This window comes from Rhincodon typus, chromosome 6 (assembly GCF_021869965.1).
Source record: "Rhincodon typus isolate 14 chromosome 6, sRhiTyp1.1, whole genome shotgun sequence".
In the NCBI taxonomy this organism is placed as follows: domain Eukaryota; kingdom Metazoa; phylum Chordata; class Chondrichthyes; order Orectolobiformes; family Rhincodontidae; genus Rhincodon; species Rhincodon typus.
This window is the reverse complement of record NC_063337.1, coordinates 12,264,049-12,279,218: the sequence shown is the minus strand read 5'-3', so window position 1 is coordinate 12,279,218 and position 15,170 is coordinate 12,264,049. Positions and strand designations below refer to the sequence as shown.

Below are 15,170 nucleotides of genomic sequence, written 5' to 3'. Positions count from 1 at the left end.
CACCTTGTTATCTCACAATATATCCTAATTTCATATGGCCTACCTGAGGAACTGGTGAAAAGTAAGCACTCTCATTTACAGGGAGTTATACCAATGACTGTTCATCTCTTAGAAGCAGCAGCCAGGATAGATTCTGCAACATTTCTAATTAGTATAAGGCAGTTTTTTTTTTTTAATTAAATAAACTATGTTCTAAGATGGAGAACTCTTTACAATATCATGCACCTTTAGTGAATTTCATGTGTGGGTGTAGTAAAGTATCTGCACATACATTGGCTCACCACTGTGTATGTACTCCCAGAGAAGTTCCTCAGATAGCTCAGAAAACTTTACTTTTGTTTCTTCATGAAAAACAGTAATTTTGGTCTCCAGTTGGTTATCTGGAACAATAACATTGGTTGACATTACAATTTTCAATTTCTCTACTTCTTGCACTTGGGATTAAACATTACATTAATACCCTGTATAGCAATAGCATAATCGATTGACATTAAAACTTAAAGACTGTCTTCAGTTAAAAAAAATGGGTCCATTCTCTCAAAAGAAGCACTGAAGATATTCAAACCACATATAATTTTTGCTCTATGTTAAGTACAAACTTTCTCTGTCCGATGTTTTTACAATGGATGCAGTTTAAAAGAGGGTTCTGTGTGGACAGTGAGATGAAACCTTTACAACAGTGACTGACTGTGCGTGAGGAGGCCAGTCAATTTGGTTCTATGAACTGTGACCTCAGGGTGTCTAAAGTTTCAAGAATGAACATTCAACCTGCAACTGTGAGGCCTACGAAAGTCATTGTGTTGGAGTTGCTGTCATTTGGCAGGGGACTTTGGACTAGAATTCTTTCGCATGAGGGCAGGTTGAGCTTGGAGTCTTCTGGAACAGAGGAAACAGCAACATTTCAATGATGGCCAAATTTTGGCAATGCACTGCATCTATCTAGACAAAAACCGAAAGAACTGCGAAAAAACTGGAAAAAACTTGTTCTGAAGAAGGGTCACTGGACCCAAAACATTAACTCTGATTTTTTTCTTCAGATGCTGCCAGACCTGCTGAGCTTTTCCAGCAACCTCTGTTTTTGCATCTACCTAGAATCAGAGAGCTCCCAAAATACCATATTTTGCCTAATTTCTATCTTCTTCAATACCGGAGAATTTTGGAGGGCATAGCCACACCACACTTCCTCTAGCAGCATCTGTGCTGGAGAACGAATATGAAGATCTCCATTCTATTTGGTTGTGAAGGCTAGTGTTCTTGAGTGACAGGAATTGCGGTACTGCTGATGTGCTTCTCTCTTTTCTATTTTAGTTACGCATAAAAATTTTACCCATAGTAAATTTCCAATAAAGACAATAAAAATGTATTGAGATGAAAATCTCCATTGTAGTTCAGGAACTTCTGCTTTTTTTTTGAGAGTTAGCAAGTTAGCACATGAAATATCCTGTTTAGTTTGTGAATTATTTCAATGTGTATTACATACTGTGGTGGCTAGCCTATTCATAATTTATATTAGTCCTTGCACTTAATCCTGCAGGTGGAACAGGATACAAGAAAGGTGCCTAGGCCAGTCTGATTTTTGCACTGCATGAGTATTGTTCTAATTCCAGATTTTGTTTTACTAGGATAGCAGTGTAAAGGGGGAAAGATTGGCTATTTTGCTGATTGAATCAAAACATTTGTACTAATGATCCAACTCACTGGGTAGTGGTGTTTGATTACCAGTGTATTCCTCCCATCCTGGTCCTGTGGGCACAATGCACTAAAACATAACACTGGTAACTAAAACACTAATATACACAGGTACAAAACAATGAGGAAGGGTAATGAAATTTTCACCTTCAGTTCAAGAGGGCTGGAACATGAAACTGAGGCAATGATGCTTTACTCACACCACTTTGCTCTGAACTGCTTCGAGCTTTGCATTCAAGTTTTTAACATGAAACATTAGGAATCATAACATTTCGACCTTGGAAAGGGTGATGCACAGTTGCCACAGAAATGTGTCAGGGCTGAATTACGAACATGTAAAGTTTAAATGACTTGCATTTCCTTGAGTTTAAAAGGTTAAGATGTGATCTAATCAAGAAACCAGAACAAGTTGGACAAAAATAATTAAAAATACTCGTTGATTTTAGGCATTAAAACAATACGGCTCATGCTCGTAAAATTAGTGAGGCTATTTTTACTCCTCCTAAAGCCATGAATATTGCGTCAATTAAGATTTGTAAAGCTTGGCCAGGAATGATTCTGCTGGAGTTTTGAGGAGTAAGAGGTGACTTGAATGAAAGATACAAGAGCGAGAAGGGTCCTGACAGGTGCATTTAGAAAGGTCGCTTGCTTTTGGAAGAATCTAAAATTAGGGGTCACTGTTTCAAAAGAGACTGCCATTAAAATAGATTAAGGGATCTTTTTTCTCAGACAGCTGTCTTTGAAACTCTCAGATCATGAGACATAGGAGCAGAAGTAGGCCATTCAGTCCATCGAGACTGCTCCACCATTCAATGAGATCTTGACTGACGAGATAATCCCCAGCTCCACTTTCCTGTCTTTTCCCCACAGCCCTTGATTTCCTTACTAATTACAAATCTATCTCAGCTTTGGATCTGGTTAATAAACCAGTCTCAAAAGCTCTCTTTGGTAAAGAATTCCACAGATTCACCACCCTCAGAAGAAATTCCTCTGTATTGTCTCAAATGAATGACCCCTTAATCTGAGATTATACCTCTGGTCCTAGACGTCCCCACGTGGGGGAAAAACCTTCTGCATCCAACCTGCTGCGTCCCCAAAGAATCTTGTATGTTTCAATCAAGTTGTTTCTCATTCGTCTATATTGTGAGGAGTGCATGTCCAATCTACCCAACTCACCTCATAATAGCCTCTCCATACCTGGTACCAGCCTAATGAACCTTCTCTGGCTGCCTCCAATACCAGCATATCCTTCCTTAGGTAAGGCCCAAGGTTCGGCAAAATGTCCTTACTTCAATATACCATCCCCTTTGAAATAAAGGCCAACATTCAATTTGCTTTTTCTAAGACCTGCTGAATTTGGATGCTAGCTTTTTGTGATCAGAGGATGAGGACTTCCAAACTCTTCTGTTGTGTAACTTTCTGTAATCTTTCTCCATTTAAATAATATTCAGCTCCTTGATTCTTCCTGCCAAAGTGCATTACCTCACATTTTCCCACATCATATTCCATTTGCAAGTTTTTGCCCACTAGATGACCTGTTTATATGCCTTCACCAAAGGCAATGGAAGCAGAGTTCTTGAATATTTTGAAGACAAGATAGATAGATTCTTGATAAACAAGGAGGTAAAAGATTATTAAAGGTAGGTGGATATGCAAATAATCAAATCATCAACTATCTTACGGAATGAGAGAGCAGGCTCAAGGAAAAATATTATTGCTGTTCCTAATTCACATGTTCGTATGTACTAACAGGTTGTTGGACACATATATCACTATCATGGAATGAAAAAGAAGTGAAAGGAAGTGAGCTTCAGACCAACCGCCATCTAATTATATTGCGGGACAGGCTCAAGGAATTGAACTAAGTTTCATTTTATTCAAGTATATGGTAATTTCTTAAAGTAAATTATTTAAATAAGTAGTAATTAAAGATATAAATCAAAATTCAATTCATAGTATTTTTTGTTTGGAAATGCATGTCAGTTTAAAATAACCAAATAAGCAGGGAAAATGTGAACATTCAAATACATTACCAAGTTTGCAGCTGCAAAAGACAATGGCAACCCCAGTGAAGACACTATGTTCTTTATTGCTCAGTCTAAACAACAGCAAAGGGAAAAACACAAAATTACCACAACTCGTATAAAAAACATAAATTTGCAAATCCCAGAAATTAAAAAATGTTTACATGTTATTACAAAAACAAAAGGTTCAGACGCTGGATATCTGAACAAGAACAGAAAATGCTGGAAATGCTCAGCAGCTGAGAACATCTGTAGGGAAAGAAACAATACAAACATTTCAAGTCACTGATGTTTTCATTACTGTTGATGAAAGGTGACAGAGTCAACTTAACTTTGTTTCCCTCATCAGGGATGCTGCTGGACTTGCTGAATATTTCCTAAAAGTTACCTTGCTTTCTTTTCTCTCCTCAACCCCTCTGCAGTCTTCAACAGTCAATGATGCCATCATCCTCCAGTGCTTCTTATCTATTGTTCAGCTCACGAGGACTTCCCAGGCTTGGCTCCTCTTGTCATTCCCACTTGTAACCACATCATAGTTAACACTGCCTTTTCTTGCCACTTTGGCATCATGGTCATCTGAGTCTCTCCCAGTCCTATTATATGGTCGCTACCTATTCCTCACCTGCATTCCGGGGTCAGTCTACCGAGAAAAGGCAGAGGACTGGCACTTGGTGACTTGCTCCTTCAGAAGATAAGATCAGAAATCACACAATACCAGGTTATAGTCCAACAGGTTTATTTGAAAGCACAAGCTTTTGGAGCCTCAGTCCTTCTTCAGGTGTTAGTGAGGGAGGTAGTATCCGACACAGAATGTATCAGTAAAAGATCAAAGGGTCACACCATTGATGAGGATATACTAAACAAACCTAAGATGCTATTAAATCTTTAATCAGTTAGAAGGCTTTAACTGATTAATATGTATATGTAAATCTCCAAATCCCTTTCAAGTCACTGCCCTGAGAGAACTAAAATTTTTATCAATGTAAAGAAGGGGTGATATTTTAGGTCAGACAATGCATGTTAGGTGTGAGACCTTGTTTAAAATCTGTTTGTGTTTTAGTTTGGAGTTAGACTGGTTTTACTTCTAAAGGACGAATCTTTCAAAGGATGACACAGATACAGCAGGCTGAATGGTTATGGCACGGAAGGAAGCCGAGCTATCATTCCATGATTAAGCAGAGCAATGTGGATTCATGAATTAGAAACAGCTTTTCACAAATTTTTTTAGTTCTTTTGAGGATTATTTGGTATAATGTACAAAGCGAAACCAGTGAAAGTAGTTCATTTAGATTTGCAAAATATATTTGATAATGTGCCACAGAAGAGGTTAGTACACAAGATATGAGAGATGGGTTTGGGGTAATAGAGTAGTAAAGGTGATAGAAATAAATTTTCAGATTGGTCGGTTATAACTAGTAGGGTACTGCAAATATCAATACCTGAGCCTCAGCAACTTATAATCAATATTATTGACTTAACAGAAGAACATAAGAACGAGGAAGAATCGGAGTAAGCAACCGAGTCCGATCTGCCATTTACTACGAACATGACTGATCCCATCTCGGTCTCAACTCCACTTTCTTGCTTGCTCCGCATAACCCTTTAAATTATTACAAATTAAAATCTGCATATCTCCTCCTTACATTTATTCAGTGTCTCTGTACACTCTGGGTTAGTGAATTCCACGGATACAAGACCCTTTGAGAGAAGCCTCCTCATCTACTTTAAATCTGGCACCCTTTCAGCCTAAAACTATGACCTCTTATTCTAGATTGCCCCCTCAGGGAGAAACATTTACCCTACATCTATTTTGTCAGTCCCCTTTAGCATCTTATATACTTTAATTAGATCTCCCCTTATTCTCCTGAACTAACAAGCATAGACCTAAACTGCTCAATTCTTTCTCTTATGACAAATCTATAATCTCTGTAATTAATCCAGAGAACCTTCTTTAAACTGCCTCCAATGCAGTTAAGCAGTCTGTGTGTAACATATCCAAGTTTGCTGATGATAAGCCTGTTGGAAGAGCAAGGGGTAAGGTGGATACAAAGAGGCCACAGAGATGTAAACACAAGTTGGGAGAACGGGCAAGAACATGGCAAATGGAATACAATGTTTTATACTTGGAACAATCCATCTTGGTAGAAAATTTAAAAACAGAATAAATTTTGAATAACAAGCGACTAGGAAAAAAATTAAATTCAAAAGGACCTGTTAACTCGTATGTTAAAAGCAATGTGTAGGAACTGCTAGGAAGCAGAAAGGTAAACGATTACTTTATTGGAAAGGGACTGAGTAGAAGAGGGAAGAAATCTTACTACAATTATGAAGACCCTTGTGAGGCCATTCCTGGCATGGTATGTTTCACATTGGTGTCCGTAGCTAAGGGAAAACCATACATATCCTAAAGTGGTTGCAACAAAAGTTCTCTAAATTATTTCTTGGAATGAACGTATTTTATGATGAGAAGAGATTGAGTAGATTTAACCTACGTTCTCTGTAGTTTAAAGAAATAAGATGTTATCCATTTCAAACTTAGAATTCTTCAGGTGTTCGACAGGATAGGGTACTGAGAGAACATTTTGTCTGATTGGGGAATGAGGAACACATGATCAAAGATACAGTGCAGGCTGAAGGCTGACCTGAGAAAAGTTTATAAAATTATGAGAGGCATGGATAGATTGGACAGTCTGAGTCTCTTTCCTATGGTGGAAATGTTAATGACTCGGGGGCATAGGTTTAAGGTGAGAAAATGAAAAGTTTAAAGGAGATGTGCGAGGCAAGTTTTTTTACACAGAGAATGGCTGGAACGCACTGCCAGAGGAAGTGGTAGAAGCAGATACATTAGAAAAGTGTAAGAGGCATTTGGACAGACATAGACACACAGGGAACAGAGGGACATGGACTATGTGCAGACAGATTAGTTTAGAATGGCATTATGGTCGGCACAGACGTGGTGGGCCAAAGGGCTTGCTCCTGTGTGCTGTATTCTCCTATGTGCTAAAGCTGCTTAGGACTCGGGTGAGGAGAAATCACGTCACCCAACGAATTGTAAATCTTCAGAATTTAGTTGTTGAGTTTATTCAAGGCAAAAATCAACATTTATGTGTATCGAGGCAATGGAGGGATACACTGTGGAAGGGGGATTTTAGGCAGGAGATCCGACAGCTTGTTGAGTCATGGAGCAGGTAAAAAGCACCTATTTCTCATGTTCAATTTGAATCTGGTCTGAATCACATATCTCTCCAGCCTAATTCTCTTCCCAGGTGAATTAGCATACCCCATGCAAATTCAGTCCATCCTCTCTTGAAAATTTCATTCAGATTTTATTTTGTCAACACATTTCACAATTATTCCAATATTCTCTGCTCCAATCTCTGTAAAGGACAGCTTATCTGAAACTGTGCTATCTGGATCCTATACAGCATTAAGTTCCTATTATCCTTGTTGATCTACTTTGGCTCCCTATTCCCATGTTAGAATCCTCATCCATTTAAATCTTTTCATAGACTTGCCCCTTCCTCCTTCCTCTGTAGTTCTGACTTTTTCAGTATCCAGCCTTAAGCCTGACATCCTCTGCCCAATACCCTGCACCTCACCTCTTCCCTTCCTGTCCCTCTGATCCTCACTTCCACCTTACCACTATGTCTTTCAGCAAACCCTTCCCCAATTTTCACCTGCTTTATGTTTCTGTCAATTCCTGTCTCAGAATCCATGAAGCACCTTTGGTGCAAGTGTTACATAAATGGGTTAATCAGCCAGATACGGATGAAGAGGAATAACAAACCTCAATAGCATTGTGTGAGCAGCTTGTTTATCTACAGGCTTCTCGAGAATGTCACCGTCAATGGACTGAAAAGTGGAAAACAATTATAAGATGTCTGATAAAGTGATAAGTAATCTCAATAACACTCAATATTTCATAGCTTTAAAAGAACTGTTTATATCATAACTACATGCTGTAAAATTTTAGTTTAGAATGTGGCTTGGGAGGCAGGGGCAATGTGGTAGGAGGGGAATCAGCCAAAATGCTGTTTGTTGATATGGTTACATACGTTTCCAGTAGTCAAGGACTAGTGGAGGTGTGGGATTAAGCAGCTTGCTGATACTCAAAAGAATTTCCATTAGGCATGTTATCACATGTAAAACTTAAAGCACAATGAAAGAAGAGAAGATTGTTCAATCACTTAAGTATGAAACCACCAATTACATCATGGCTGATCCAAAAGTTAATCTTCTCTTCGCCTTGGTCCCAATGGTCCTTCAAACACTTGACTATCAAAAATATCCCAATCTCAGTTTTCAAATATTCCACTGTCCTAGCATCAAAAAATTTTCTTGGGTGAGGTTACGGAGAGGTGGGGTGTAATGTGTGAGAAACAATGTCAGATTGTCATTAACTTTTATGCAAATAGTAATGTCCTTGAACAGCCCAGCTCTGAAGGTAATGTCCCCTTGTTCTGGACTCTCCCACTAAAAGGAACAGTTTCTCTATATCATACCTAACAACTCCTTTGATCATCCTAGAACATCTCAATGGGACAGTTCTACAGCCTAGGGAACACAAGCCTAATCTGTATGACATGTGTCTATAATACAGCTTACTCTTGGAAGGGGCTAAAATAGGAAAATTTCATAATTGAATCTAGCTCCTTACATGGCAAAATTGCCTGCTATTTTGCCATTATAGGGTTCTAACATTAAATAATTCACATTCTGAACAATTAAGCTCCTAGTTTCTAAATGATGATTCAAAACCAAAAGTCGTGATTTAGAAACTTAAGAGAAAATATTTTTTCAGGATAGAAAATAAGGATTTCAATGACGCTGATACATTTAAAAGCCCTTGAATAATTTAAAGATAACAATTACATGTATACAATTGTGACAAAATCTGAAGTCAAAATGATAATTATTTCTGAGGCAAAAGCACGCAAGTTAGAAAGTACATCTACCACCAACAAAAACACGCAGGGCAATAGAGAATTATAATATAAATGGATAATCCAAAATTAACAGCTCTGGCCCGCACTCCACAAGTAACCTCACATTTGCGTCTTCTTCAATATTTGTCTATTTCCTGAAAATAACATTCTGCTTGTCATTTATTTCTATAAAAAGATCAGCATAAACGTAGTTCCCTTACAGCCAGAAATAGGTTACGTTATATTGGGGAACAAAAAGAAGGCAAACCAAATAAATACATATTTTGGTTCTGCCTTCATTAAGGACACAAACAACATTCCAAAAATGTTGGGGAAGACAGGGTGTAGTAAGAGGGTGGAACTGAGATAAATCAACAATAGTCAGGAAATGGTATTGGGGAAATCCTCAGAACCTGACAATCTACATCTCAAAGTATTAACGAAAGTGGCCCTAAAAATATTGAATGCATTCGTGATCATTTTACCAGATTCAGTCAAGTCTGGAATAATTCCTATGTTTTAGACAGCAGCTAATGTAATCCCACTATCTGAAAAGGAGGTAGGTTGAAAATGGAATTATAAACCAGTTAGCTTGATATTGATAGTGGAGAAAATGCCAGAGTCCATTTTAAAAGATTTCAGAGCAGAGCACTTCAAAAATCATAACAGGGTTAGAGTAAGCATGGGTTTATGAAATGGAAATCATGTTTAACAAATCTACTGGAATTTGGAGAATGTAACATGTAAAGTTGATAAGGGGGAGCCAGTGGATGCAGTTTACGTGGACTTTCAGATAGTTTTTGATAAGATCCCAAATAAGACTGGCGTGTAAAATTAAAGCACATGGTATTAGGGGTAGCTGCACTGACATGGATAGAGAACTGGTTGGTAGACAGGAAACAAAGAGGAGGAATAAACCGGTCACTTTCCAATAGTGGGCAGTTTCTAGGGGGTACCACAGGGGTCAATGCTTGAACCCCAGCTATTCACAATATACATTAATGATTTAGATGAGGAAACTAAATGTGCAGATGACACAAAGTTGGATGGGACTGTGAACTGTGCTTCAGTGTAATTTGGACAAGTTGAGTGAGTGGGCAAATGCATTGGCAGATGAAGTATAATGCGGATAAATGTGAGGTTATATACTTTCATAGCGAAAGCAGGAAGGCAGGTTATTATCTGAATTGAGAAGGTGGGGGGAGTTGCACTCAAGAGCTGGGTATCCTCATGCACCAGTTGTTGAAACTAAGCATACAGGTGCAACAGGCAGTGAAGAAAGCAAACAGTATGACTGCCTTCATAGAAAGAAGCGTCGAATACAGGAGCAGAAGTGTCTGCCTGCAGCTGTAGAGGACCTTGGTAAAACCACATCTGGAGTGCTGTGTGCAACTTTGGTCTTCTTATCTGAGGTGAGAAGGTATGCCAAACTGATTCCAGGGTTAGCAGGACAGACACGTGAAGAGAAAGGATCAGATAGGATTAAAATCACTTAATGTAGAAGAATGATGGGAAATCACACAGAAACCTGTAACATTTTAAAAGAGCTAGACAGGGGAAATAAAAAAGGGTTTTTCCGGTGAACAGGCAATCTAGAATTAGGGGCCACAGTTTAAGGATACAGGAGAGGCCACTTCGGACTGAGATAAGGAGAAATTTCTTCACTCAGAGTGTGTTGAGCCTGTGGAATTCTCTTCCACAGAAAGCATTTGTGGCCAAAACACAATGTTTTCAAGAAGGAGTTAGATATAGTTTTTAGAACTAAAACTGAAGGTATGGGGACAAAGTAGGAACATGGTACTGAGTTAGATGATCACGTTCAGTGGCCTCAAATGGCCAAATGGTCAATCCTGCTCCTGTGTTCTATGTTTCTTTATTTCTAAAAGGTCAAAGCAGGATACATTTCTCTTTACAAATTCTGCTGTATATTTTCAGCACTTTTACTTTTTATGTCCAATTTCCAACTTAGGGAATTTTTGGCTAATTCTTTACACAACACTTTGCCAAAAATTATTAAGATGAACAATAACAAGATTATAATTTGCTATGCTTGCTGATACTCACTTGACAATATTAACCTTTCGTTGTGATAGCAATTGGCTGTCACATTTGTATTTTGCCTCTGAACTGGTTCATTTTCATTAAAACTGTCACATTTTTAAACAGACTTCGAAAAGACCAGTAGTTTGTACTTTTAAGAGTTGTTTGGTAATACAGAATACAAATGCTGCTGGATAAAAGACATTTTTGTTAAACCTTTTCATCTTACACTTATCAGGACAATGAAGAACACCCTTGCAAAAGGGAACAATATTTTTGACTATATGAATGCTCTTTTTGTACGAACATACAACTAATCAGAAAAAAAATCTGAAAGCGAGTATCTTCTAAGGACAGCTTACTGCTGCACTTGCAGCAATGAGAGGTTTTAAGTTTCAGAGTTTTAACTTCTCCCCTTACAGAGTAGCTGGTTGAATTTTATTTTCCTTTATTCTTTCATGGGATGTCGGCATGGCTGACAGAGCCAGAAGGTGAATCCCATCCCAAACCACCCTTGAAATGTGCAGCTTGTCAGGGGACAGTTCAGTCAATCAGACTGCTGTGAAGCTGGAGTCCCACACAGTGCAGACTAGGATCAGGGCAGTGGATTTGATTTCCTAAAGGGCATAAGCAACACTGAAGGAATGTGAATCTTGTGAGTTCTTACATCATTATATTTTAACTTTAATTTTCTGCAGCATTTCTCATTTAAGTAACAATTCCTTGAAGCCAAGAGAGGAGAATGGTGAATTTTTTTATATATACATAATTCTTAGGCAGATGTGTAATAACTTTAAAATTGAATGTGTGAAATCAAATGGAAAAATCAAGAGTTTTTCGCCAAGTTCCATATTCTATTTTTTTCTTACCACAATAGTGTCTGCTCCAATGACGATATCTGGAGTCTTGAAGTGTTTCTGTCAGAGAAGAAAAACTCAAATTGTCATAGTGTCATTTTTCCGATATGGCGATTCAGACTCTAGATTAAACTATATTTTGTAAGTACAGGAAACTTTTTATTAATGGACACCTCAGGGACCAGCAGTGTGCCAGTTGATCAAATATTTTGGATAATCAAGAGATCCACATAATCAATGTAAAAACACACATTAAGTAACAGAAATGTAATGCAGGGGATATACACTTCACTTTTAGCCATTATTTACAGCTTAAATCACTTAAATAGTAATGAAATTTGCCTTCTCACTCGCTTCCTGAACTGACTCTTGGACATTGCAGTAAATTGCAGTATTTGATGAGAAATTGACTCAACAGTTGATATCTCGTATAGCGATTTCATTGAACAAGTATATTTACATTGAGATAAATACATTTTAAAAACTCCAAAATTAATTGGACAGAATAATACAGTAAAATGCAGTGTTTGAAGAATGTAATATCTGCAGACTTATGGGCAATTGAAACAAAGCTTGCTGTACACATGTTTTAACAAAAAGAAATAATATAAATTTTCATTGCAGTTTGTTTTACTTAATGGTAACAAAAGGCTTGAATAAAGCTAAGAATTTATACTGTCGACTTCTTAGTCAGAAAGCCATTACAGTTGGTTGTAATGAGCTCTCTTTTGTCTCTTCCTTACTGCTCAAAATTAGATTTCTAACCAGAATTTTCAATTCATTGCACAGCAACATGTACATTTACATAACACACAACACAAAGGTTGAGTTTGAAACCAGTGTTTTATGAATGCTCACCATAACACTTTGGCTTTAAATTTATCCCTCCACCTATTTAGCAGACGCAGGTAAACAATATATTTTAAAGCACTCAAAAGCTAATTTCCTACAGGAATAATATTAGAGCCTCATGGTAAATCAAAACAATTACGTTAGCATGTAGAAACAAGCAACTGGAGATCTTTTCGTTCATAATTTTAATCAAGTTTTTATTGCATACCAAATGCATCCTCTTTGCCACCTCCAGGGCTTTCTCTTTTGCGGTCTCAATTGCGTAATTGTATGGCATTTCAAAAGAAGATTTGTCAAGTGTCTCATTAAACCAGGAAGGCACCACTTCAAACCTAAGACCCTGCAGGGTGAGGAAGAAGAAATGAGTAAATTCTGGTGAAAACAAGAATAAAACAAAACTAGTCAAACAGGTTAAACTACAAAGACCGGTTATAAAGAATAGACTAACATTTCCTCTATCAAAGTATTAACGAGTGATCTAATTGACGTGTTCAGAGCGATTACAGGATCCAATTAGATAAATAGTAAAGAACAAGTTGCTCGGGCCATAACCTTAAAATGAGAGCTAAGCAGTTCAGGGGTGATGTTGTTTCTCAACTGCTGGTACAAATCTGGAATTCTGTCCCCAAAAAGCTGTTGAGGATAAACTAAATTTTAAAGGAGAATTAGAGGTAGATTATAAAATACACTCAAAATAAGCAGTAAACCATTCTCACAGTTATTCTAAATTATGTGTATCTAAATGAGACAGATTTCCTTTCAGTGCCTAATTGGAAAGAATATACTGGGATAAAGAACTATATTGGCCTGTTTAAAACCCAGAGGCAGCATGGTGGCTCAGTGGTTAGCAATGCAGCCTGTGCTAACCACTGAGCATCACAGCACCAGGGACACGGGCTTGATTCCGTTCTTCGGTGACTGTGTGAAGTTTGCACATTCTCCCCAGTGTCTGCGTGGGTTTCCTTCGATGCTCCAATTTCCTCCCACAGTCCAAAGACATGCAGATTAGGTGGATTGGCCATGCTAAATTGCCTGTAGTGTCCAGGGATATGCAAGCTAGGTGGGTTAGCCATGGGAAATGCAGGGTGATAGGATAGGAGGAGGGGGGGGGGGGGGTCGCTGTTTGGTGGGTTAGTGTGAACTTGATGGGCCGAATGACGGTTTCCACACTGTAGGGATTCTATAAAAATGACCGAAGATGACATTGTGTTAGGCAATATTAATGGTTACAGAGCCAAGATAGCTAAGTGAAGTTAAGATATGGATAGGCAATTTTTCCAATTGGTTGCAGTGCTACCAATTGTTATTAACCCTTTGAATACTACAAACAAATTACTGCAGACATTCTTTTGAGGACTATTTGATTTTAATGCTATCTAAAAATCAGTGTTGTGTCCTATTCAATCTCCAGGCTGTGTCCACTTGATAGACTGAAGAACTATCCTTTGAAGCAACTGCAAGTAAGGTTGTTGCCAATTCTAAAACAGTGGTGAGGAAAAGGGAGATTTGAATTCAGAAACGTAGCAGAGAATTAGGTTGGACCAAAAGGAACAGACTACATTGGAAGAGAGTTAAATTGAAGTTAAAGTATTAAAACAAGGTAGGTAAGGTGGGAAAAATACTCCTTAATGAAATCTGTTTTATTTTTATGCTAAATATAAGTTTAATAGTGCAATTCCATTAACGTTTAACATACCGCATTTATCTACCTTTAAATTTTGCCTGGAAAAACGTTGTCGAAGCTTTTGTCTTGCACACATCAAGACAAGCATTACAATTTATACTTCAGCAGAAGTATTGGCCAAGGTATTTCCATGAAGAAAGCAACTGAAACCAAAGACTCCCCAAGCCTAAGCAGCATGAGACCTGAACGTATTCCTTTTGTTTGCGGAGGAGAAAACTGAAAAGCTTCAGCAAATGTCTCTCTGCACAGCAATGTTCAACGTCTGCAAATGACTAAGTGACTGTTCCTATACATTCTTTGTTCTCAATGTCTGTACAACCCTGGCAGGACCACATCCAGGAGCACCAGCGGTAAATTTTTATAAATTTATTCTTAGAATGTGAGTGTGATGGCAAGGTCAGCATTTATTGACTATCCCTAAATGTAGTCAGAATGAAGTGCTTTCTAAAACGCTTAAGGAAGCAGTTAGAATCACATGTAGGCTCCTTCTCTAACTTACATTGTTGAACCAGATTTTGGTTTTTATTCACTTGTTTATGTGGGCATTGCTGGCCGGTCAGCATTTTTATTGCCTGTGCTTAGTTGCACGAGAAGGTGGTGGTGAGCTGCCTTCCTGAAATGCTGCAGTCCATTTGTTAAAGTTTGCCACATGCCCTTAGGGAGGGAATTCCAGAATTTTTACCCAGATAGGTTTTTACAACAATCTGGCAATTTCATTATCATTATCAATGAGATGAGCTTTTATTTCAATTACTAAGTAATTTAATCTTCTCCAGCTGCCACGATTGGGTTTGAACTCATGTCTCTGGAGCATTAGTCTAGAGGCCTGGACTACTGATGCACTAATACTACAATGCTAGCTCAATGCCCTTACAAACATATGTATAAATATATGAATCAGAAGTGGTCCATTCGGCCTGTCAAGCCTGCTCCACCATGAATAGGATCGTGGCTGATGTGTGCTATTCCCATATCCCTTAATGAGTCTTGAGAAACCTACCAATTTCTACCTTGATAACTAGGTGTGGAGCTGGAGGAGCACAGCAGGCCAGGCAGCATCAGAGGAGCAGGAAAGCTGACGTTTCGGGTCTGGACCCTT

The 15,170-nt window shown here is 38.2% G+C and overlaps 1 protein-coding gene across 1 annotated transcript in view; it reads right to left on the bottom strand.

The window, feature by feature from the left end:
* asmtl (acetylserotonin O-methyltransferase-like) overlaps nt 1-15,170 on the bottom strand; it is a 57,963-nt gene that overhangs the window by 24,301 nt on the left and 18,492 nt on the right. The window contains exons 2-6 of the mRNA XM_048597879.1: nt 12,596-12,727; nt 11,548-11,595; nt 7,501-7,565; nt 3,723-3,787; nt 272-380 (exon numbers count right to left, since the gene is read on the bottom strand). Coding sequence (XP_048453836.1) covers nt 272-380; nt 3,723-3,787; nt 7,501-7,565; nt 11,548-11,595; nt 12,596-12,727 — 419 coding nt within the window. The remainder of the gene's footprint in view (nt 1-271; nt 381-3,722; nt 3,788-7,500; nt 7,566-11,547; nt 11,596-12,595; nt 12,728-15,170) is intronic.